We start from the raw sequence: 25507 nt of genomic DNA on the forward strand, positions 1-25507 counted from the left end.
CAATTAAAAAATAATTTGGACTTCTCCTCCCCCAACCCCTCACTCTACCACCAACTCTGGGTGTAACAGTTTACTTCTGTTAACCATTTTCAGGAAGGAAGTTTCTTTCCTACATTAGTATTATTTTTTGAACTGATTGTAATGTGTGCTTGTGTAGCCCTTTTTGTTGTAAAAGGGAGCAGATCAACCACCAGTGTATATCCATCTAGTTCAGTTCAGTCGCTCAGTCGTGTCCGACTCTTTGCGACCCCATGAATCGCAGCACACCAGGCCTCCCTGTCCATCACCAACCCCCAGAGTTTACACAAACTCTTGTCCATCGAGTCGGTGATGCCATCCATCCATCTCATCCTCTTTCGTCCCCTTCTCCTCCTGCCCCCAATCCCTCCCAGCATCAGGGTCTTTTCGAATGAGTCAGCTCTTTGCGCGAGGTGGCCAAAGTACTGGAGTTTCAGCTTTTGCATCATTCTTTCCAGGGAACACCCAGGACTGATCTCCTTTAGGATGGACTGGTTGGATCTCCTTGTAGTCCAAGGGACTCTCAAGAGTCTTCTCCAACACCACAGTTCAAAAGCATCAACTCTTCGGCACTCAGTTTTCTTCACAGTCCAACTCTCACATCCATACATGACCACTGGAAAAACCATAGCCTTGACTAGACGGACCTTTGTTAGCAAAGTAATGTCTCTGCTTTTCAATATGCTATCTAGGTTGGTCATAACTTTCCTTCCAAGGACCAAGTGTCTTTTAATTTCATGGCTGCAGTCACCATCTTCAGTGATTTTGGAGCCCAAAATAAAGTCTGACACTGTTTCCACTGTTTACCCATCTATTTGCCATGAAGTGATGGGACCAGATGCCATGATCTTAGTTTTCTGAATGTTGAGCTTTAAGCCAACTTTTTCACTCTCCTCTTTCACTTTCATCAAGAGGCTCTTTAGTTCTTCACTTTCTGCCATAAGGGTGGTATCATCTGCATATCTGAGGTTATTGATATTTCTCCTGGCAATCTTGATTCCAGCTTGTGCTTCTTCCAGCCCAGCGTTTCTCATGATGTACTCTGCATATAAGTTAAATAAGCAGGGTGACAATATACAGCCTTGATGTACTCCTTTTCCTATTTGGAACTAGTCTGTTGTTCCATGGCCAGTTCTAACTGTTGCTTCCTGACCTGCATATAGGTTTCTCAAGAGGCAGGTCAGTATTCCCATCTCTTTCAGAATTTTCCACAGTTTATTGTGATTCACAGTCAAAGGCTTTGGCATAGTCAATAAAACAGAAATAGATGTTTTCCTGGAACTCTCTTGCTTTTTCGATGATCTAGCAGGTGTTGGCAATTTGATCTCTGGTTCCTCTGCCTTTTCTAAAACCAGCTTGAACATCTGGAGGTTGACAGTTCACATACTGGTGAAGCCTGGCTTGGAGAATTTTGAGCATTACTAGCGTGTGAGATGAGTGCAATTGTGCAGTAGTTTGAGCATTCTTTCGCATTGCCTTTCTTTGGGAGTGGAATGATAACTGACCTTTTCCAGTCCTGTGGCCACTGCCGAGTTTTCCACATTTGCTGGCATATTGAGTGCAGCACTTTCACAGCATCATCTTTCAGGATTTGAAATAGCTCCACTGGAATTCCATCACCTCCACTAGCTTTGTTCGTAGTGATGCTTTCTAAGGCCCACTTGACTTCACATTCCAGGATATCTGGCTCTAGGTCAGTGATCACACCATCATGATTATCTGGGTCGTGAAGATCCTTTTTGTACAGTTCTGTGTATTCTTGCCACCTCTTCTTAATATCTTCTGCTTCTGTTAGGTCCATACCATTTCTGTCCTTTATTGAGCCCATCTTTGCATGAAATGCTCCCTTGGTATCTCTAATTTTCTTGAAGAGATCTCTAGTCTTTCCCATTCTGTTGTTTTCCTCTATTTCTTTGCATTGATCGCTGAGGAAGGCTTTCATATCTCGCCTTGCTATTCTTTGGAACTCTGCATTCAGATGCTTATATCTTTTCTTCTTTGCTTTTCGCTTCTCTTTTTTCACAGCTATTTGTAAGGCCTCCTCAGACAGCCATTTTGCTTTTTACATTTCTTTTCCACGGGGATGCTCTTGATCCTTGTCTCCTGTACAATGTCACGAACCTCTGTCCATAGTTCATCAGGCACTCTATCAGATCTAGTCCCTTAAATCTATTTCTCATTTCCACTGTATAATCATAAAGGATTTGATTTAGGTCATACCTGAATGGTCTAGTGGTTTTCCCTACTTTCTTCAATTTAAGTCTGAATTTGGCAATAAGGAGTTCATGATCTGAGCCACAGTCAGCTAGCTCCCGGTCTTGTTTTTGCTGACTGTATAGATCTTCTCTATCTTTGGCTGCCAAGAATATAATCAATCTGATTTTGGTGTTGACCATCTGGAGAAGACTCTTGAGAGTCCCTTGGACTGCAAGGAGATCCAACCAGTCCACTGTGAAGGAGATCATCCCTGGGATTTCTTTGGAAGGAATGATGCTAAAGCTAACTCCAGTACTTTGGCCACCTTATGCGAAGAGTTGACTCATTGGAAAAGACTCTGATGCTGGGAGGGGTTGGGGGCAGGAGGAGAAGGGGACGACAGAGGATGAGATGGCTGGATGGCATCACCTACTCAATGAACATGAGTTTGAGTGAACTCCGGGAGTTGGTGATGGACAGGGAGGCCTGGCGTGCTGTGATTCATGGGGTCGCAAAGAGTCGGACACGACTGAGTGACTGAACTGAACTGATCTGGTGATGTCCATGTGTAGAGTCTTCTCTTGTGTTGGTGGAAGAGGGTGTTTGCTATGACCAGTGTGTTTTCTTTGCAAAACTCTATTAGCCTTTGCCCTGCTTCATTCTGTACTCCAAGGCCAAGTTTGCCTGTTACTCCAGGTGTTTCTTGATTTCCTACTTTTGCATTCCATTCCCCTATAATGAAAAGGACATCTTTTTTGGGTGTTAGTTCTAAAAGGTTTTGTAGGTCTTTGTAGAACCATTCAACTTCAGCTTCTTCAGTGTTACTGGTTGGGGCATAGACTTGGATTACTGTAATATTGAATGGTTTGCCTTCGAAACAAACAGAGATAATTCTGTCATTTTTGAGATTGCATCCAAGTACTGCATTTCAGACTGTCTTGTTGACCATGATGGCTACTCCATTTCTTCTCAGGGATTCCTGCCCACAGTCGTAGATATCCATCTAGGTTGATTCCTCTTGGCATGAGTACTAGAAAAATGACTTTTTCTTCTCATTTAATGTATTTTTGTGGCAGTATATCATTTTACATTTTAAATATTTTAAAATGTTTTTATTGTAAAAGCAGTATATGTTTAATATATAGACTTTGGTACACACAAGAATCTGTAGTTTTATCCATTCAGAGATGATTACAGACATTTTCATTTTCCTAATTCTTTGTGTATTTACATATGTTTACACACATTTATTTTGAAATCATATAATTTGGGATCATGTAATTATGTAACTCTCTCACCCTCACACACATCACATGATCATCTAAGCATGTCCTCACTTTAGTAATCTTGGAAATACCTAATTTGGGGTAACTTTTCTGAAAATTGACTATAATTTTAGCCAGGTCCCCAGCATTGGATATTTGCTTTGTCCAGTTTGCCCAGGTAATTTTTCTGGCTAATTCTAAATAGCCTGTGAAAATTTCTAATATATTTTCCGGGTTATATTCTTTGGGGTTCTTTTTTTTACAGTTTTTTAAGGTCATGATACTGTTTTCATTGCTTTCGGGAGAAGTTTCAGTGGAAACTTATGGTAGTAAAATGAAGGGTTTTGTGTTTCATTATAACCTCAGTTCAGTTCAGTTCAGTTGCTCAGTCGTGTCCGACTCTTTGCGACCCCATGAATGGCAGCACGCCAGGCCTCCCTGTCCATCACCAGCTTCTGGAGTTCACTCAGACTCACGTCCATCGAGTCAGTGATGCCATCCAGCCATCTCATCCTCTGTTGTCCCCTTCTCCTCCTGCCCCCAATCCCTCCCAGCATCAGAGCCTTTTCCAATGAGTCAACTCTTCGCATGAGGTGGCCAAAGTACTGGAGTTTCAGCTTTAGCATCATTCCTTCCAAAGAAATCCCAGGGCTGATCTTCAGAATGGACTTTTTATAACCTCATGTTTTGCCAATTTATGCCTAAGATAAATTGCGTGTCTGCTGGTAATAAGGTTGACATTCTGATATTTGTTAACTGTATTTCTTCTTAGTAGTCTTTATATTCTTGGCCTGTAGGGATAATGAGCTCTAGAGCTCTAGTTCTTGGTTCACTTGAGATTTGATTTATGAGGTCTAACTCTTGTTCTTAAATCATCTATGTTGTAATGAATATCCTACTTTTATTGATGCCCCTACTTCTGGAATTTGATGTTTTCTTTCAGGGTACTATATAGATTGAAGTGAAGTGAAAGTCACTCAGTTGTGTCCTACTCTTTGTGACCCCATGGACTGTGTATAGTCCATGGAATTCTCTAGGCCAGAATACTGGAGTGAGTGGCGTTTCCTTTCTCCAGGGGATCTTCCCAACCCAGGGATTGAACCCAGGTCTCCTGTGTTGCATGTGGATTCTTTACCAGCTGAGCCACCAAGGAAGCCCAGTAGAGTTAAGGGGAGGTGATATTCTTTATTTTATATTCTTAAATATGAATTTACCCTGTTGAATCATGGACTAGTTTAATATATTAATGATTATTGGGGAATTTTTTCTTCTGCTCTGATTTTTTTTCTTTTCATCATATGTATGCCTAGGCCCACAATACTATAAACTTTAAACTTAAGCTAATGGCTATAAATGTTTTGGCTCGCCAGAAATCTTAGTTGTGTCCGCCTTCCCTGCAGCTCAGGAGCTCTTTATATCCAGGAACATCTGCAAATGATTCTACTAATGGTGGAATTTTATTTCATTCAGATTCTTGAGTAGAAGAATTGGTAAGTAACCCAACTGAAAAAACACTGAATCAAAACTTAAACATTCTGGGGGCCAGCCCGTGAGCGGTGCATTAGATCTAGAGTAAGATCAGAACACACAGGGTGAGAGAATGTGTGACTTACCAACTAGTACTGTAGTCATTGGCGTAGGTTACACAAGAAAGGAACAGAATGTGCCGAAAATGGACACGCTGAATGCACTGCTGGAACTTTGGTCACTCTCTCCCCACCTGCCAGTGTGCATGTTCTAAACATAAAGGATAATTTGGTGGCTCACTGCTTACAATTTTAAGCTAGTTTTGAGTTGTTTACCAAAAGAAAGTCAGTTTTATCTAAGAACAGCACCCTCCTCCAAATTCACCCACCAAAATGTAAACTGTGGGCTCTAGGTTCTAACTGCCTGGGCTTCAGTCCTGACCTCCTCCCTACCAACTGCTGTAACTTTGCTCCTAGTTCCATCTCTAGGTGTAATAAAAGGTGTAATGATGTCAGCCTCCTAAGAAAATGAGGATGGTTAAGTGTGCTGTAAAGTGCTCATCCTTATGTGTGCCATCATAGCCTCACTGTCTGCTAAAACAGACATTTTCCTTAACCTGGTACAGACTTAGGAATTTTCTTTGAAAATTACTTCTTAGGCTTTTCTAAATTTTGAAAAGAAGAAACAATGGTTATGAAAGAATACTTGGTTTTATAATAAAGGCACCTTTTGATAAGTTTGTACTGTCATGTTAAGATTAGGGTTTATCCTAAAAAAGGGTTTTAGTTCCTATTGCCTAGAAATGTACTGTTAGAATTGAGTTTAATTTAAAAATTATGATTTTTTATTACGTCCAAGAATGTTAAACACATTCTTTAGCTCATTGATAGTGCAAACCATACCTAGTGTGTTCCAAATAAGTGAATTTTCGTATCAAATAAAGTTTTCCTAGATTAAAAAAGAAACTTTTGATACAGCTGTTTTATAACATTTCAGTAGTCCTTCAATGCATTTGCCTGTTTGTGTCCCTTCAGATCCATTTAATACTCCTTGTTTTGGTGCTGTAAAATTTACTTTTTAGTAACAGTCTAGTTGTCATTGCTGTATCAACTAAGTGTTATTAAAGCAAAAAAGCATAGGATTGGATCATAAATCATCAAATTGGATCATGACTATAAAACTTTGTAGTCTTGACATTTTAAGTGGCTGGATAAAATTTTCATGATGGGCACTAAAATACAACTCATTTTTGCCAAAATAACATGAGCTTGAACAAGTTACACTTAATTAAAAAATAAAAATTCTTGATTTTTTTTTTTTTTTTTTACATCTAATAGTCCCAGATACAGATTTGGAAGGAGAATTGGCAAAATTAACATTCTTTGTGGCTTAGTGTCAAGTCCCTTAATTATAGGAAGGTTTTTCTCATTTCAGTGGTCAGTGAAAAAAAATAGCCTACTCTACCCTCAGCAGTCGGTTACCTCACAACATGGTAGACTTTGATAAGGTTTAAATGTGCGCCAGTCACCTAGTCCAGGGAGCTCCTGATGGTAGCCATCACTAGGTCACTGTGTTGAGATGACAGGAAGCAGAAAACCTCTGCATTTCAAGCAGCCTCCACAACTCAGATGGCACTGGAAATGGAAATGAACTTACAACTCCATTCTTGTGAAGATGATCTGTACTTTGACTAGAAAGCAAATCTTTTTTTAATATATAATTTGTGGCTAATTACAATATTGTATTGGTTTTGCCAAACATTGACATGAATCCACCACGGGTGTACATGTGTTCCCCATCCTGAACCCCGCTCCCACCTCCCTCCCCATACCATCCGTCTGGGTCACGCCAGTGCACCAGCCCCGAGCATCCTGTCTCATGCATCAAACCTGGACTGGCAATTCGTTTCATATATGATGTTATACATGTGTCAATGCCATTCTCCCAAATCATCCCACCCTCACCCTCTCCCACAGAGTCCAAAAGACTGTTCTATACATCTGTGTCTCTTTTGCTGTCTTGCATACAGGGTTATCGTTACCATCTTTCTAAATTCCATATATATGCTTTATTATACTGTATTGGTGGTTTTCTTTCTGGCTTACTTCACTCTGTATAATAGGCTCCAGTTTCATCCACCTCATTAGAACTGATTCAAATGTATTCTTTTTAATGGCTAATACTCCATTACGAATATGTGCTACAGCTTAGAAAGCAAATCTTGACTAATGTCAAGGGAAGAAAAGGAAAGAAACCTTAATTTTTTTACCTCCCCTTATTTAGAGAAATTCAGATATGTTAACTCCAGTACTTTGGCCACCTCGTGCGAAGAGTTGACTCATTGAAAAAGACTCTGATGCTGGGAGGGATTGGGGGCAGGAGAAGGGGACGACAGAGGATGAGATGGCTGGATGGCATCACCGACTCGGTGGACGTGAGTCTGAGTGAACTCTGGGAGTTGGTGATGGACAGGGAGGCCTGGTGTGCTGCAATTCATGGGGTCGCAGAGTCGGACATGACTGAGCGACTGATCTGATCTGATCTGATTTAGAGAAATTCAGATATGTTTAATATCCTTTAAATACCACTCACATAATCAGAAGACCTTAACTGTGGTCCAAGATGTGTGTTGTTCAGTTGCCAGCTCATGTCCAACTCTTCATGACTGTGGACTGAAGCTCACCAGGCTCACCATCTTTTTTTTTTTTTTGCCCAAGTTCATGTCCATTGAATCGGTGATGCCATCTAACCATCTGATCCTGTCGCCTTCTTCTCCTTCTGCCTTCAATCTTTCCCAGCATCAGGGTCTTCCAATGATGTGTAAATAGATGTTAAAAAGGATCACTTACTGTGATGGCATCTTCCACTGTATTTGCATATAGGTGATTAAAACCACTAAAGATGTCTGACATGGTTTGCAGTCAAAGAAGGCACAAAGTAAAAAGCATGTGTGCCTCAAGCAGTATAAAATTTCTTGGTTTCCAAGGCACTTAAAAGTTTTATATAGTTTTCATACTCGAAAATTTTAAAAGCCTATGCATAAAAAGCATGAGAGCGCTGGATAAGTACATTGATTAACAAGCCCTTGCCTATAGGCCTGCTGAACTGGAATTTAAGTTAGCAGTTCTCAAAAACCCAGCTGACATAAGGGATCTATGGGAAGCACAAATATCACTAGAAAGAAAAAAATGTTGGTCACTAGGGAAATGTAAATGAAAACCATGAGATGCTTCTTCATACCCTCAGGATGGTCATTACCAATAATGAAAATAGGACTTCCCTGGTGGTACAACAGGTAAGAATCTGCCTGCCAGTGCAGGGTTCGATCCCTGGTCCGAGAAGATTCCACATGCTGTGGAGCAGCTAAGCCTGTGCCGTAACTACTGAAGCCTGTGCACTTAGAGCCTGTGCTTCACAAGAGAAGCCACCGCAGTGAGAAGCCAGCACACTGCAACTGGACGAAGCCTGAGCACAGCGAAGAAGACCCAGTGCAACCAAAAATAATTCTGACAAAATAATGAAAAAAGTGCTGGCAAGATATAGAGAAATAAGAATCTTTGTGTGTTGCTGGTGGGGATGTCAAATGATGCAGCTGTGGTGGGAAACATGGGTTGGGTTCCTCAAACATCTTTCCAAAAGAACGTAAAACAGAGAAGTGCTGTGTACACCCGTTCATAGCACAACAGCCTAGAGACAGAAAAAAGATGAATGGATAAAATGTGGCATGTCCAACAATGGAATATTATTCAGTCTTAAAGATATGAAATTCTGATACATGCTACAGCATGGATAAACACATAACATGCTAAGTGAAATATGTCAGACACAAAAGAGTAGATATTTATTATATGATTCCACTTACATTCAGTTCAGTTCAGTTCAGTTCAGTCGCTCAGTCGTGTCCGACTTTGCAACCCCATGAATCGCAGCACACCAGGCCTCCCTGTCCATCACCAACTCCCGGAGTTCACTCAAACTCAGGTCCATCGAGTCTGTGATGCTATCCAGCCATCTTATCCTCTGTCGTCCCCTTCTCCTCCTGCCCCCAATTCCTCCCAGCATCAGAATCTTTTCCAATGAGTCAACTCTTCGCATGAGGTGGCCAAAGTACTGGAGTTTCAGCTTTAGCATCATTCCTGCCAAAGAACACCCAGGACTGATCTCTTTTAGGATGGACTGGTTGGATCTCCTTGCAGCCCAAGGGACTCTCAAGAGTCTTCTCCAACACCACACTTCAAAAGCATCAATTCTTCAGCGCTCAGTTTTCTTCACAGTCTAACTCTCACATCCATACATGACCACTGGAAAAACCATGGCCTTGACTAGACGGACCTTTGTTGGCAAAGTAATGTCTCTGCTTTTCCATATGCTATCTAGGTTGGTCATAACTTTTCTTCCAAGGAGTAAGCATCTTTTAGTTTCATGGCTGCAGTCACCATCTGCAGTGATTTTGGAGCCCCCAAAAATAAAGTCTGACACTGTTTCCACTGTTTCCCCATCTATTTGCCATGAAGTGATAGGACCAGATGCCATACTTAGAATAGGCAAATTCAGAGACAAAATAGTGGTTACCAGGGCCTGAGGAATGAAGGGATGTGAAGTTACTTTTTTAATGGACACAGAGTTTCAGTTTAAGATGATGAAAAAGTTTTGGATAACAGTGGTGATGATTGTACAGTAGTGTAATTAATAACCCCATATACACTTTTAAGTTAAAATGGTAAATAATTTTGCCATTAATTTTTAAACAGTAAAAGCTTAGATTTAACACAACAAACCAAAAATGATGCAAGAGAAATGGAAGGCCATACTGTTCGTTTCATACACGTACAGATTTTCTTGGTCAGCTCCTTGAGTAAGGAAAGGCATGCTCAAAGTCAGAGGGCATGTCAGAGGCCCTGCTGCTGTTAAAGGACCAGCACAAAGGTGCATGCTCAGAACCTGTGAGGAAGAATACAGAGAACTCCCACTCTGTGAAGTGTGGCACTGCTGGGTGGACCAGGCAGAGCAACGTGGGTATGGGTTAACTCCCTCTGGTTGCCGAAAACAAATTAACATAGTTTCTTTTCCTGCCTTGTAAGATGATTGAGCAGAAATAATACATTCATAGTAGTGACAAGATAGTCAATGAAATGTTTTCAGAATTCCTGGTATCTGCTACCCCTGGCCATAGTCCCAGATCTGGACTTGTCTTCTCAGAACACCTTCAGATTTTTATTACCAGGTCTGAGCACAGTATTTGGGTAATTTGTACACCTTATTCTTATCTAGGGCTTCCCTAGTGGCTCAGATGGTAAAGAATCTGCCTGCAATGCAGGAGAAAGGAGTTCGATTCCTGAGTCAGGACGATCCCCTGGAGAAGGGAATGGCAACTCACTCCAGTATTCTTGCCTGGAGAATCCCATGGACAGAGGAACCTGGTGGGCTACAGTCCATGGAGTTGCAAAGAGTTGGACACGACTGAGCAACTAACACATTCTCATCCAAGTTATTTCAAAGTATCTTTACAAGTCTGTTGTTATATTTTGTAATAATAAGATTCTAAAATCCATTACTGGCTAGAATGATGGTTAGAAATTGCTCAACATTATCTTATGTTGCATTGTAACTATCTTTACAGTAAGACTGATGAGTACAATTATTTGCATTTTAAAGGTAAGGAAAACTAAGATACAGAAAGTTCAAATACTAGTACATAGAAGTTACCCATATCCTCAGTTCAGTTCAGTCGCTCAGTCTCGTCCAACTCTTTGAGACCCCGTGGACTGCAGCATGCCAGGCTTCCCTGCCCATCACCAAATCCAGGACCTTGCTCTAACTCCTGTCCATCCAGTCAGTGATGCCATCCAACCGTCTCATCCTCTGTGGTCCCCTTCTCCTCCCGCCTTCAGCCTTTCCCAGCATCAGGGCCTTTTCCAGTATCTCCTGCCTGTCTTTTCGTGACTCCTGCCACCTCCCCTTGTTTTCCTTGTTTGCCCGCGCCAGTGCCCACTGCTGGTAGGCTTCCTCCAGTGACTTGTCTTCTCCCATGACTCAGTCCAAGACCGGTATCTCAAAAGACCCATATCCTGGACTGAGTCACCGGAGAAGACAAGTCTGCCAGGACTGGGCACTGGCACGGGCAAACAAGGAACAGAAGGGGAGGTGGCAGGAGTCAGGACACCAAGCATAGCGACCATCCCCGGATGGACGGCTGCCTCCTTCTGGATCTTTTTCCTAAGATCACAGACATTTAGGGGTGGTGTGTTTGTCATGTGAGCCAACACAGGCCACTCTGTTACTCCCCTCAGCAAGGGAGGGGCCTATATTGGGATGTGCAGACCTCGTCAGAGCTTGCTTCACTTGAATACGCTCCACAAAGACCAACAGCTGGCTACAGTCTCACCTTTGCTCAGTTCCCCTTCTGATTGCTTGAGGGTTCACTCAAGTCCATAGGTGCATCTGCTAAGGTAATGGTCTATCCCAGTGGTTCCTGACCTTGACTACACGCCAGAATCACCTGCTGGCTTAGTACAGATTGGCTCCTATCCCCCGAGTTTGATTCAGAAGGTCTGCTGATGGGTTTTGAGAGTTCACATTTCTAACAAGTTCTCAGGTAATACAGAGGCTTCTGTTTGGAACCGCAAGAAAACCACTGTTCCGTAACTTGCCAGGGACAGTAATGAGCCCATGCAAGACAAGAGTTCAAGTCCAATTTAATCAATTTATTAAATTAACATTTCTGTAATAAACACCAGCCACCACTTGAGTGAGGCTTGTTCCTGCTGTGATTACATTCACAAATCAGGGACATTCTGCTTTACCCCATTGGTGTGAATAAAATCATGTCAGTACCTTTTGGCACTTTGTAACTTAAAATTCTGTTGCGATCTGGGCTACAATTTGCTATTTAGGAGACCAGGTCTGGCCTTGACAGTAAAGCCACCGTCAAAAGCTGCATTAAGAACTTCATCCAGGCAGCTTGCTGTGATGAAACTTAAATCCTGCCGGACGTTGGCTGGGATTTCTTCAAGGTCTTTCTCATTCCTCTGAGGGATAATGACGTGCTTCAATCCCGCTCTGTGCGCTGCCAGCGCCTTGTCTTTAATTCCACCCACCTGTAAAGAGAGAAGAACGTTAGTAACGCTCATTTATGATCATCCTCAGGCCTTGAGATAAACCCCGACCCATCTTTCTTTCATTGCTATTTTAAAACATCCAAATCACCTTCCATTTCCTTAGAGCTTGAGCTGAGAAAGCCACTAAAAAGGTTAATAGTATATTGTCTACATTTCAATTAGCACCATACTAAATCCTATTAATGGAAAATTCTAAACTTTTTTTTTTGAAAATTCTTAATTTTTGACAGGTATGAGCCCCTCTTCTGTCCATGATTCCCTTTTCTATTTCTATTCCTTTCTGTACTCACATCAGAACCTTGTTTATAGGTAGCTCAGGTGTCTGAGGTCACCCCAGCTGTCTAGGCAGAGGCTCTAAAGTGAGGACCCGGGGCCTCCTGCCGACCAGGGCCAATCTGCAGTCATGAGTGAACCACGACAGAAGCAGATCCCCCCGCCCCAGTCAACTTTCGGATGACACACCGGGCTGGTATAGACCACACAGTGAGAGTCCCTGGGCCAGAAGAGCCCTACTAAGCCTCTCCTGAATTCTGCCCCCCAGAAACTAAGAGTAACTGTTGTTTTGGGGTGGTGTGTCTGCAGCAATAGGCACCACATACAGGTAACCCCTGGAGACAGCCCTTGGACGCCATCCCCACCTGCTGCACTTCTGCCATCCTACCTGTCACTCTCCTTCCAGGCTTTTTCTTTATGCTGCTGAACTACACTTTCAAGGTTCCTTCGTCAGAGAGAGTGTGAGATGAACTGAGTCCCTGAACGTATGGCAATGTCTATTCTGCGTTCACACATAACTGACAGTAAGGCTGTGTATACAAGACTTGATTAAAATCATTTTCTCTCAGGGTCTTAAAGGTGCTGTATATCTAGTGTCATCAGTGAGTAAGCTTTGTCCTTGGTGACTGGAAAGTCATGAAGATGCAACCCTTTTTCTGAGTTGGTCCTTTCAAAGTGAACACAGCCTTCAATTCTAGGAAATGCCCTGTTACTTCCTTGACCATTTGTTCTACTCCATTTTCTCAGTCTAGTTAGATGCTGGGTCTGTCAGATTGTTTTTTTCTATTTTTTTCTGAATGCTTCTTTGAGCAATTCCTAAAACCATCCTTTTAAATTCAAGAGCTTTGTCTTAGCCTCTGTTCTTGAATTATGTTTTCTCTAGGCTTGGCAGGTCTTTTTCTTAAGTGCTGCTGCTTTTCTCCATGTCTCATGTAATAATTTAAAACTGAAGACTTCCTCAGAGCTGCTGTGGCTGTCCTCCCCCGGGGTGGGAAAGCCTTTACCTGGTGCGATGTGCTCTGAGTCAGGGGACCTAGCAGAGAGCTGCTTGTTCTGTGGAGATCTCAATGAATGCCCTGGTTTTTGTTTCCCATCCCTTTCCTGTTCTGGTCTGAACCTTCTGGCTCTGAGCCAGTGCTTTTCACCAGGTTCCTGCTGGGAAGAATGTCTCTACCTCCAATCCTGTTACATCAGTTGGGATACTTCTATCTTCTAGAAGTTGGCTCAACTTCTAGAAGAAGTTCCCCACTGATTGATGGCTCCCCACTCATTTTTGACCATTAAAATTAATTCCTTCACTTAGCTTACCGTTTTGAACTAGGAAACGAAAGAGTTTATGGTTAGTAAAGCACTTGCTCATTTCCTTTTAGTAGTACAGCTAGTGTTAACCACCAAGTCACTAGAAATGCAATAGTTCTGGGGCAATGTGAAGAAAAGAGATCAACATTCCTTTTGAGTATAGAACATAAATACAGTTTAGGATATGACTTCCTGGTTGAATTAAGTTTAAAAACCCAGAGAACTGAGAGCATTTTTAGTGATCTTAATTGGTGATTCTATGACCTACTTCCACCATTACTTCATTAAAGCAGAGGTGTTCTCAGAATAAAGAACATTTCTTTTTTTCTCAGTTTGCTATCAAACCTGCCAAAACTTTAATGTAGACTGGTACTGCTACCTAATGACTTAAACCTCTAAATGATCTCTCAAGGTTTATGCGTTTTTCAGTGTTTTTATAAGTAGTTACCATATAGGCTGGAGCCCCAAAGCCTGGTATGTACAGAACTTTTTCAACATTTAGCAATTAAGAATGGTTAGTCTCTACTACAAACTTCCATCTTGTACTACTTCTTTTCTATAAAGTTTTCTATCAATCTATCAATTACAGTAATCTAAGTTATCTATAGGAGGATAGGAGGGCTCACAGGAATTTCAAAAGGTGAGAACTGGGCTTAAAGTTTAAGAACAGCTACCGTTCAGGACTGCCCTGGTGGTCTAGTGGTTAAGAATCAGCCTTCCAACGCAGGGGACACAGGTTTGATCCCTGGTCAGGGACCTGAGATCCCACACGCCACGTGAGGTGACTAAGCTTGCTGCCACAACTGTGAAGCCCACGCACTCCCCACACTCCACAACAAGGGCAGCCCAGGCGCTGCAGTGGAGACGCGCGCAGCCAAAATAAAACACACAGGCACCATCCTACTTCACACATACACTATGTATTTAACAATTCATTAACTAGAACAAAGCCTCAAATCTTCATCTAAACAGCTAATATTTCTGGTAACCAGACTGGTATTTTTTCCTGTCAGCAAGTTTTCTTTTTTAGTGGAAGGGAAAACATGGGGAAAATCGTCAGTTTTTCCTTTATTTGATCAAAATGTTAAAATCTGAACTGCAGATATAAAAAATATGTATTTAAAACTAAGCCATTCATAGGAAGATGGCAAACCACTTAATTTAGATTTTAAAATACTATTAATAAAAATTTTAAGTTAAAAAATTTAAAAACCATATAAACAGGCTTTTTCATACTTACTGGAAGAACAAGACCTCGCAGTGTGATTTCACCAGTCATGGCTACATCTGAACGCACCAGCCGCCCACTGAAAAGTGAGGCGAGACAGGTTGCTATGGTGACTCCAGCAGATGGTCCATCTTTTGTGACAGCTCCAGCTGGGAAGTGCAGATGGATGTCTGTGTTCTCAAGAAGATCAAAACTTCCAGAAGCTTTAAGAAAGGGAAAAAAGATTTTGATGTAGAAAAATTAAACCGGTTTTCTCTTTCTCTGAAAAAAGAAAATCAAAGAGATAAAAATGAATGTTTGGGGTAAATACATCCTTCAAAATATTAGTGGGCAGTATAAGTGGGGGTGTGGAAGAACAGCTTCATTCTATTCCAAGTAGAAGGAAAATCAAAACAAACTCTTGGAATCAGTTTCCAGCTCAGGTTCCAGTCAAACAGTCCTCAGCTGGGAACTAGAACTTCCACTGCAGTTCAAAAGCAAAGGTCTGTGCTTTAAGGTGTAAGTGGTCACTTAAAGCTCTCCTTTATCTCTGTTTCAGAACTGGGGGATACCTCCTGGGTCATGATCCCAAGGCTCTTCTTTACCCACAGCTTTGAGCACACCCCCCACCCCTGCCCCCACCCTGGGGCGGGCCACTCACCATTGGTCAGATGGTATTTCTTGGCATTGCTGCGGAGCCAGCTGATAGCGAGGTGGGCAGACTCCTTCATGACATTCCCCAGTTGGCCGGTCAGAGTTAATTGGCCTTCGCCATCCATCCGACTTGCCTCCACGAACATGATTTCCCCACCTAAGGGAGTCCAAGCCAAACCGATCGCCACTCCTGGTTGACTCAAACGCTCAGACACCTCGGGAGAAGGAAGGAAAATGAACAGTAAGGTCAACAAGAGCCAAATGCTTTTCAGGCTGACCTAATCACAAAGGCAGGCTCCCCCTCAGAGGACCTGAGCGTACGCTGCACCTCAAAGAACTTATTACTGCCCTCAATTTGGAGTCACACAGGCTTTCTGCCAAATCAGGAGGTTTGGCATTTATCAGAAACAGTTTTACCTTAAAGTATGTAGGAATGACTTCGATGCTTAAGCACCACATGCCCTAATTTTCAAGGAACAAACACAATCATTTTATTTACCTCAGTATTTTTATTAGGCTGCATATTTAAAAGCACTTGGTGCCAAACTTTATTTCAGGCAATCATGAAATTGCTACCCTCTTTTTAAACATGCTGTTGAGAACTGTTAGCTCCAGAGGCCAAGCGTGAAGGTATTTATTAAAACCCCTGGACTGTACTTCTCCGCCACTCATCTTTACTTTTTCCTTATTGCTGCAGAGATACTGTAAAGTGCTGGGTCTTCTCTGTGTGCTTGGAGACCCACCATGCTGCCTCACTGTCCTTTTTTTTTTTTATCCCCAGAAGCTGTCCATATAAATCTGAACAAATCCAAGACACAGCAATCTATATTAGATCAACAAATCCGCTTAGTCCCTCGCTAGTGTTGAGAATAAGCTCTCACTGCCATCATCGTGTCACTCAACAGAGATTACGAGCCAGATCGGTTAGCACATCCAAGTTATGAAAACATAAAAAGTAACAGTTGAAAAACAATCATGTTAACTTTTACTGCACACGCTGAGCCTTCAAATTTCTTTTCCTATAGAAGCTATGCATGTTAGAGGAACTGGGCACAATATATCCACCCAGCACTAATGCAAGCATGAGATTTTTCCACTGAGAGGTAACCTTCTCTTTAAGGTGCAGCAGAGTCTATAGGATGAGTTTCCGGTTAAAGGGCTGGTTGGGGGATGCTCCATCCTTTGCCAAGGGGCTTAGATGCTGAAAATCCTGATTTTAAATGGATGTGTGAAATCATTTGAAGCTATTGGGCATTTATTTTTAATAGTGAACATAAAAGCCTACTTTCAAAGTTGGTTTTATATTTAAATTTAAATTTTATATCTGATGATAAGTCAGACACTGGCAAGGCCAGGCTGCAGTAATGGCTGAGTTGACGCTGTGCACCATGGATTCCACCTTTGCATCTGTCCTGTTCTGTATCTATTCAGGGAGAAAGATGCGAAAGGACAATGTGCAGAAGATCAGTACTATTTAAGGAAAACAGAAACAACGATTTATACAAGTGTTCACAAGGCTTGTTCTTGCTAATATAAGAGCAATTCTCTACACCTGAACGACACCTAGTGGGTGGGAACTTGCCAGGGGTTCCTGTTTTCACTTCATGGCTCTTTTCTAGGGCTGAGTGACCCGAACCAGCCCTATTATCCTCAATATACTTAATCCTGTGCTAATTTAACAGAAAAAGCCATACTGCACAGCTGTTAGCTATAAAAAGAACAATTCCCCCCTTTTAAAAATAGCTGAATCCTCAAAACTCATTTTGTTAAAATAATGTGCCCAAAGAATCAAGAGTAAGATTCATGCTGATTATCACATTGCTTCAAGAAGCCAAGCCAGTTTCCAACATGCTCCATTTACTGGAGAGTCGTGCTGCTCTGGGTAGAAGTAACTGGTATGTAGTTCACTGAAAGGCAGGAGGGTAGATAAGTACATGTGGCCAAACCAAAACCATGCAGGCTCAGAATCATGTATTCTAGCTTGATGACAAGTGTTCTAATAGTAACCTGAGAACGGGACTAGTGACAAATCTGTGTAACTCAACCACATACAGGGGTGGGGAATTGAGGCAGGAGTTGCTATCAAACCGAGAATCTCGCCACCAGGCTAGTAACACTCATCTAAGACAGTCAGGAATCCAGGGGCTTCCCTGGTGGTCCAGTGGTTAGGAATCAGCCCTCCAGTGCAGGGGACACAGGTTCGATCCCTGGTTGGGGAACTAAGACCCCACATGCTGAGGCGCCACTGGGCCCTCGCGCCTAAACTAGACAGAAGCCCACCCACCACAATGAAGAGTATAGCAATTAAGACCCCATGAAGCCCAAACCATATATATATAGTATTATATATGGGGGAAAAAAAGAAAAAGAACCTGTAACTCAAGAACTTGGAGTCATACTCTTCAAAGTCATTTGTTCTGAAATAAACAATTCTCTTAACTACCAAGCATCCATTTTCTCTGTATTTTTCCCTCAGAAATAGTGAGTAGAAGTAAATATGAATTTAAAAGATGAGAGATATGCTCTTTCTTGCTCCTGAATGCAGTTTCCCAGCCATCTTAAACTGTGTATAGAACAATTTGTATTTTATATTATTCCCTAATGAGATTCAAGACAATAATTTCAAAACTGTATCTATTGGTGCTTTGCTACCAGTTTCTAACGCCATTAATGGTTTGTAGAATCATCAATTATATTAGGTAAGACAGGCCTCAGCTTGATGCTTAGGACATTTATCCCTTTAAATGTCAAACTGGAACATGAGTGTCTCAAGTTCACTTGTCATTCACTTTCCCTTCAAACTGGTGCTTCAGTTTCCTTAATCTGTTAACTAAAGCTTGTTCAAAGAAACGGTCAGTTTCTTCTGTAACAATTCTATCAATCATGTAAATATGCAAACTGAGGAAATGTTTAAAATATTTAATAAAGTTAATGATATGATATGTCTTATAAAGTATAGTTGCATTCCTAACACTTCAGTGATAGCAGTGTTTAAGGAGCATTTGAGCATCTGCTGCTGCTGCTGCTGCTGCTGCTAAATCGCTTCAGTCGGGTCCAACTCTGCGACCCCATAGACGGCAGCCCACCAGGCTTCACTGTTCTTTCCTCTTGATTAACTCAATAGTGATATTTATTGATACTTGACTGAAATAGTAAATACACGCAACTCTTTGTGACCCTTCCAAGTCTAGACCAACATGTGCAGTTTTAACACCTGGTTAGTTACTATTGTGGCTATTGGAGGGATGAAATTTTTCCTTCATCCATCAGGGCTGTACTAGCATCTGGCTCCAGGCTCCATCACAGATCATAGGGATAGCAAACCAAAACCTCAGGGCCGTGACAGACTACCTGCCTAACCACAAAGAATAAGGGGTCACTAATCCCCCAGCACGGGGAGTGCGACAAGAGGATCTAGCCAGGGCTTGTCTACAGAGAGCCCTGCAGAGGCGAGGGCCCATGTCTGGGGTGCTGGGACAGGTGTCTGCTGGGAAGAAAAAGGCCAGGATGCCTTTTCACAGCAGAGAGGCCAGCATGTGCCAAGGACTCAAGACAGGATAATATCGTGGGCCTTCTCTCCAAAGACAAGCACGGTGCCTCACTAAACGCAAAGCCTGTGCTGTCAGACGTCTGTGGTATGTGTACAGGTTTGCCCCGTGGTGATGGTCACACCACACGACAGTTTCTTTTATAGCTCATACAGCATACTTTATGCTCCTGCCAGGGCTGTCACCACAGCAGCTCTCCATCTGCCAACTTCTGTAAAGTCTTTGGAGGAATATCTGATGTTTCTAGTTGTAAATGTGTTTCGGCAGCGTTTCGCTTGCAGGGGCCCTGGGGTCAGTCTCTGGAAGCAGTGTGACACAGCCCCGTCTGGCCCGACACCAGTGCTGCTGAGAGCCAGCCGCTTTCAGATGCTTCCAGTAAGGAAGGCCTTTCCTTGGCACAACTGACTGGTGGTGGGCCAGGCGAGTGCAGCACCGGTACAGTCTAACGGGAGTGTGGGGCACAGCAGGCCTGAATCAGAGGGGTGGAGGAGGAGTTTACTACCATGACTCTGGGCATTTCCTCAATGTTTACATACCCTGGTTATTCCTAGCAGCTGATTGTGTCTGTCTGCAAGGGAAGCACGTGGATGGAATCTCCTGGAATTCACCTGCCTTCTATTCAGGATGCTTTTTAAAATCTCCATGTCTAGTCTCTTCTCTGTATTACTGTTTTCTCTAAGGGTAGTGACATCTGGATAAGGACTTTTCATATACCACGGACGCTTTCATACTCATTATGAATGGAGTCACAAACACTCAGATGACAGATTGTCAGGATTAGCAGACTGGACCAAACAGACTCGTGGCTTGGATGACTGGTTTTCTGAGACTGAAAATCAAATGCATCCTGGAAACCCTAAAATTTATGTGTTCTTCTGACTGAGTCACCATATTTGCAATTTGTGGGATTAAGACAGCGATCCCCAGAGGTATATAGGAACTCTTCATATGTTGGTTTTTTTTGGGGGGAGGGGAGTATGAACTGCAGGATTGTATAATATTTATATAATGTATCTAATTTGTATGTATATCAATATGGAGATATATACATATATGTATATGTGTGTATCTAATCATGTGGAGGCTTCTCTTGGCTTCACTATGATGATAATGAAAGTAAGATTCTCATCTCACCCCAAAGAGGTTCACATAATCAATAAAAGTAATCATAACCAAGTTTACCATTATTGATAACAATCTCATAACTGACTAGCTCAGTAAGATTCAACAGCTGGGCCCCTCCTAAATCCTCCATATCTGGATCCAGGCCTGCTCTGAGGTGGTGATCTGAGAAGCAGTCAGGGAGAAGGAAGCCTAGGGTGCCTGCACCTGCTTCACTCTCTCCCATTTTTAAAAGCTCATAACGCAGGGAGATCTTTTATTTTTAAGTGGATTTAACTGATCTTGTTATTATATATGAAAAAGTGACTAATGATACTGTTCCTAAATTTGAAATCTAGACGAAGTTTCTCATTTGTTCAGGAACTCCTTTTTCAACCCGCCGAGAGAATTCTAAAGGAATGTAACATGAGCAGAAATGTGCCTTCCTGTCATTCCTCCTCCCTGTTAGTTTGCTAGGTCAGTGACGTTTTTTGGTACTAACATATTTTTGCAGACTCATCTTCAATAAAAGTAAAGCACAGTAGCCATGAAATTAAAAGACTCTTGCTCCTTGGAAGAAAAGTTATGACTAACCTAGACAGCATATTAAAAAGCAGAGACATTACTTTGCCAACAAAGGTCTGTCTAGTCAAAGCTATGGTTTTTCCAGTGGTCATGTATGGACGTGAGAGTGACTATAAAGAAAGCTGAGCGCCGAAGAATTGATGCTTTTGAACTGTCCTGTTGGAGAAGACTCTTGAGAGTCCCTTGGACTGCAGGGAGATCAAACCAGGCGATCCTAAAGGCAATCAGTCCTGAATATTCATTGGAAGGACTGATGCTGAAGCTGAAACTCCAAAACTTTGGCCACCTGATGTGCAGAACTGAGTCACTGGAAAGGACCCTGATGCTGGGAAAGATTAAAGGCAGGAGGAGAAGGGGACGACAGAGGATGAGATGGTTGGATGGCATCACCAACTCAATGGACATGAGTTTGAGTAAACTCCGGGAGCTGCTGATGGACAGGGAGGTCTGGTGTGCTGCAGTCCATGGGGTCACAAAGAGTCGGACACGACTGAGCAACTGAACTGAACTGAACTGAAAGTATAGTAAGGGATGGTGATGTTATTAAAGCAAATAATAATGAGGCTTATAATAAAAGTCACAGGGACTTTTACTTTTGTGACTAGGCATGGGTCTATGTGTTTTTAGGGTACACGGTGGTTGCACAAACTAGTATTTTTCATTTTTTTAGCATGTATGAGGCACTATGGTGGGCTTCCCAGACGGCACAGTGGTAAAGAGTCTGCCTGCCAATGCAGGAGACTCGGGTTCAATCCCTGGCTTGGGAAGATCCTCTGGAGAAGGAAATGGCAATCCATTCCAGTATTCTTGCCTGGGAAATCCCACGGACAGAGGAGCCTGATGGGCTACAGTCCATGGAGTCACCGAGTCGGACATGACAGCACAAATGCATCCACACAGGTACCATGGTGGGTACTTTATATCCGTTAACTCACCAAGCTCTAAAAACTGACACACAATTACTGCCTTGCATCAGATGGCGCCAGTACAGTCCCGGGGGAAGGGTTCATCCTGTGAGTGACAGGCCTCTTCCTCCTCCTGCCAAGACCCGTTTATGGTGGCTGGATTTCCCATCTTCATACTTTGCCCACTTCCTTCTATGTTCAAAACCACTCTTCTCCCTCCTGGCCACCCTGAGTCCCACCATCATCCTAGCCATCTTCAGCAAGTACCTGAGACTCATGCAACCTGGTTTCTTTGTCTCTAAACACCCCCTTGACCCCTAAACATACTCCTCAACCTAACCCAGCCACCCTTTTCCTGGTTCTGACTGCCAAGAGCAGCCATACAGCCTCTGAAATCTGAATTCCACCACTCCCTTCCCTGACCACTCACTTTCTTATCCTTCCAGCTCACTTGTATTCAAGACCACCAACTCTATCCTCATGTTATACACCAGCTCTGTCCCAGCTTCACCACTCTCTTTGGGCACCGAGATGCCTCTGTTCCAGTGTTATCATCTCTTCCTTGGCCCTTTCTCCATCATCCGCCGCACAAGGGATCCTCATCACAGATACCGCCTCCCATAGCACTTTGCCAGAGACTCTGCTCCCGGGGTACCACCTCTCTCTCCAGCAAACTCAGTCCAACTCTATGGGATTCTTCTGATTAGCAAACAGGCTGCCATGTGTAACCCCCTCCCTCTGACCTCCATTGTCCCTTCCAGCCACCTCACTTGTGTGCGGTCCATCAGAGTCGAACTGCAGAAGGAGTTCCCGGCAACCTCCTTCTGCTCCGCATGGTCCAGACCCTCTTCACACACTCATCCCTCCCTGTGAACCTGCTCTGTCAAGGTCGCCCACACCCTCCACGCTGTCAGATCCAGGACACAGACAGCAGACACACCCGCACGCTCCTGCTTCCTGAGACAGTTTCCTCTTCAGTTTTCATGGCGGCACCGTATCCTCGTCCTGCTCTTACCTGATGGCCTGCTCCTTCTGTTTCTCTCTGCTGTGAAGGCTCCTCTTCTCCTACGTGACCCTAACTGTTCAGGGCCTCTTCCCAGGCTCCCTGCTCTTAATGCCGTATCCTTTTCCCAGGACTTTAAAACTCCTCCATTTTCTAACAACTCTATAATTTATACCTCCCAGTCCAAAACAGAGCACCACAGTTGGTAAGAATAGAAGTGAAACTCTGAGGTAGAGCAGGTATGCCTTTATGTTACATTGCTGTACTTCAAGCCAATTCTTTTGCAGCAGAGAGGAAAGGGCAGGAGTCAACTTGGCTGCAGGGTGTTCTAGGCGAGGGGAAAGAATGCTGGATTTGAGTTGGCAGACTGGCTTCACTAACTGCACCTTCTGTGACTTTGCATGATTCATTTATCACACACAGGTTTTTCCTGTGTGTAAAATGGATGACCCCGAGCACAAAGAAAGCCCTTGTGGATAATAAAGAAATGTTCCATAAATCTTTATTTCATAGATGCAAAAGTTGGGGCAGAGGGTGATGGTCATCAGACCACTAGAGGTAGAGAAAGAAACCCCCTGCACCAGCATAAATTTTCTCAGCTATGGAAAAGATGAACAAAATGTTCCAAACTCCCAGACACCTGGACCTTCTATTCTAAGATGCTATTTATAGATGGGAAAATGGCTACAGGATTCGTGTTGGTATAAGTGTTCATATGTAATAGCTCAGATGCTACAAAAAGAATAAAATCATTTTTGTAATGATATCAAACAGAGCTGTTAAGCAGTGTTTATAAAATTTCTCTTTTCTGTCCTTCGGCTCTTTCTCCATTAAAGCTCCAAGAATGTCAGCAATGTTTCCAAACCTAACAGGAGCAGATGTGGCTGGGAGAGAAGGGTCTATGCAACAGAAACAAGGAGCCATCCTTTGTTTTTATTAACTGCTCTGGTGTAAATTCCCAAAGAACAACTGACACAGACTGTTCTGAAAGCCAAGAGCAAGAAGCCCACTGGACATGCAGGAGCAGAACCTGTCTCCATCCTCACTCACAAAATCACTGGGTTTACTCGGAACAGGAAACAGCTTTCTCAACTAAGATAAGCTTTGCTCCACTTCTTTCAACACTTCAAAATTTAAATCCACAGTATCTTAAGGATTCAAATAACCAAAATAATGTTTCTGATTCTACTGTTCAGGACCGCATTTACTGTCAAATGTGCTCTGTTCTTGTAGCTGATCGCTTTGTAGAGGCTCATTAGCTAAATGATCACCTCAGAGTTTAAACAGATAAACAAGACGGCTTTGGGAACTATTTCCCCTCAGTTTTAAGATTTGAGGAAATTCATATTTACTGGGAGTGGTTTCAAATGCTGGATGGGAGACTGTCTTCTGCTTAACTTACCAGATATATTGTCTGAAATTTTTTTCCCCTTTATACAGAAAAGGTGATGGGAAAGCTTCTGAAGAAAGGTGCTAGTAAGTTCAGTAGTACATACATATTTTTCTAGTAACTGCTTCATCAATGTTTATATAAGCATCCTATGAAATACATCACCATACCTCAGTAATCACAGCTTCAAATACCTATTTCCACCCAGTTGCCTTGACTCAGTCCTGCTCCCAGGCCTTTATGGCTTGGCATCCCACTATGAGGCATGGTTAGGGGAGCAAGAACAACACAGAGCTGGACTTGCACGTGGATTTAACCTGAAAGGAACTAGTAATAACGATGGAAGAACAGATCCTGAAAGATGTCATCTGGTCTGCACTAGAGCAGCCTGAAGTTAAAGCCAGGCTCATGTCCTTAGGTATTATGTACTAGGCTGTTTCCCTACTGCCTTCTGCCAAGCCTTTGATAGCACAGAGGAAGAATCCTTAATTAAAGCACATAAATAGGAATATAGAATTTCTAAGGAGGGGTCAGAGACACTGTTCTTAAAATGGAACTGAATGAAAAGAATAAGATCAGACTGGGTTTCTAAAAGAGCACCAGGCAGGGTCTCTGGGGCTCTGCAAAAGCCATATGTATTATCACGTTGTGTTGTGTTAAGTTGCTTCAGTCACGTCTGACTCTGCAACCCCAAGGACTGTAGCCTGCCAGAATCCTCTGTCCATGGGATTCTCCAGGCAAGAATACTGTAGTGGGTCGCCATGCCCTCCTCCAGGAGATCTTCCCAACCCAGGGATCAAACCCTCATCTCTTAGGTTTCCTGCACTGGTAGGCAAGTTCTTTACCACTGGTGCCACCTGGGCAGCCCTATTATCACATTAAGTGCCAACATTTAATACTAGAGAGAAAACAATTTTCCAATCTGAAGACGAAATTCAGCCTCACCAAATAGCCAAACCTATTTCTTCCCCAATCTATCAGGCAACCAACAGAGTTAACAGGTGGGTATCAACGAAGAAACAAGAATGCTCACCTCCATTTCATACATAGGGGGCCCAAGGATGTCTTTCAGAGCATGGAAGTCAATCAAAATTGGCATTTCAGGTGGGAGGGCCAAGTCGGTAGTGTCACTGACAGGATCGGATTTTCCATCTTCTAAGAGGTGTTCTTTGCAACCTAAGGGAGAAAAGTTTACTCAAGAACACTCAGAGATGTACAGGATGAGAATTCATTATCAGCAAACATCAAACAGAAGCTCAGTGGATTTCTAGTAGTTCAGTCACCTTTATTCATGTATTGAGGCACAAAAATTCACCCTGTGTACCTGTGGAACACAACAGAAGAATCAGTCTCTCAAGAGCCCCTGAGGATGGCACAGTGCGTCGCTCTGTTCAGTTACTCTTACTTGCTTCTCCTCATCTCCCCCAGGCAGCAACCTTGCCTGTCTTCTTTTCAACCATTATATTCAGCTAAGAGCA

The 25507-nt window shown here is 42.8% G+C and overlaps 1 protein-coding gene across 2 annotated transcripts in view; it reads right to left on the reverse strand.

Annotated features, from left to right (window-relative positions):
* Window positions 1-11629: 11629 nt before the first annotated feature.
* LONP2 (lon peptidase 2, peroxisomal) overlaps window positions 11630-25507 on the reverse strand; it is an 84966-nt gene continuing 71088 nt past the window's right edge. Inside the window, exons 12-15 of one of the 2 annotated variants that reach the window (XM_027513682.1) lie at window positions 25063-25205; window positions 15505-15712; window positions 14877-15067; window positions 11630-12043 (exon numbers count right to left, since the gene is read on the reverse strand). In XM_027513682.1, coding sequence (XP_027369483.1) covers window positions 11822-12043; window positions 14877-15067; window positions 15505-15712; window positions 25063-25205 — 764 coding nt within the window. In that variant the 3' untranslated portion in view covers window positions 11630-11821. Of the gene's footprint in view, window positions 12044-14876; window positions 15126-15504; window positions 15713-25062; window positions 25206-25507 lie in introns of those variants that run through there. The other variant, XM_027513684.1, reaches the window with a different exon arrangement.

The sequence above is a fragment of the Bos indicus x Bos taurus genome, chromosome 18 (genome assembly GCF_003369695.1).
Source record: "Bos indicus x Bos taurus breed Angus x Brahman F1 hybrid chromosome 18, Bos_hybrid_MaternalHap_v2.0, whole genome shotgun sequence".
In the NCBI taxonomy this organism is placed as follows: domain Eukaryota; kingdom Metazoa; phylum Chordata; class Mammalia; order Artiodactyla; family Bovidae; genus Bos; species Bos indicus x Bos taurus.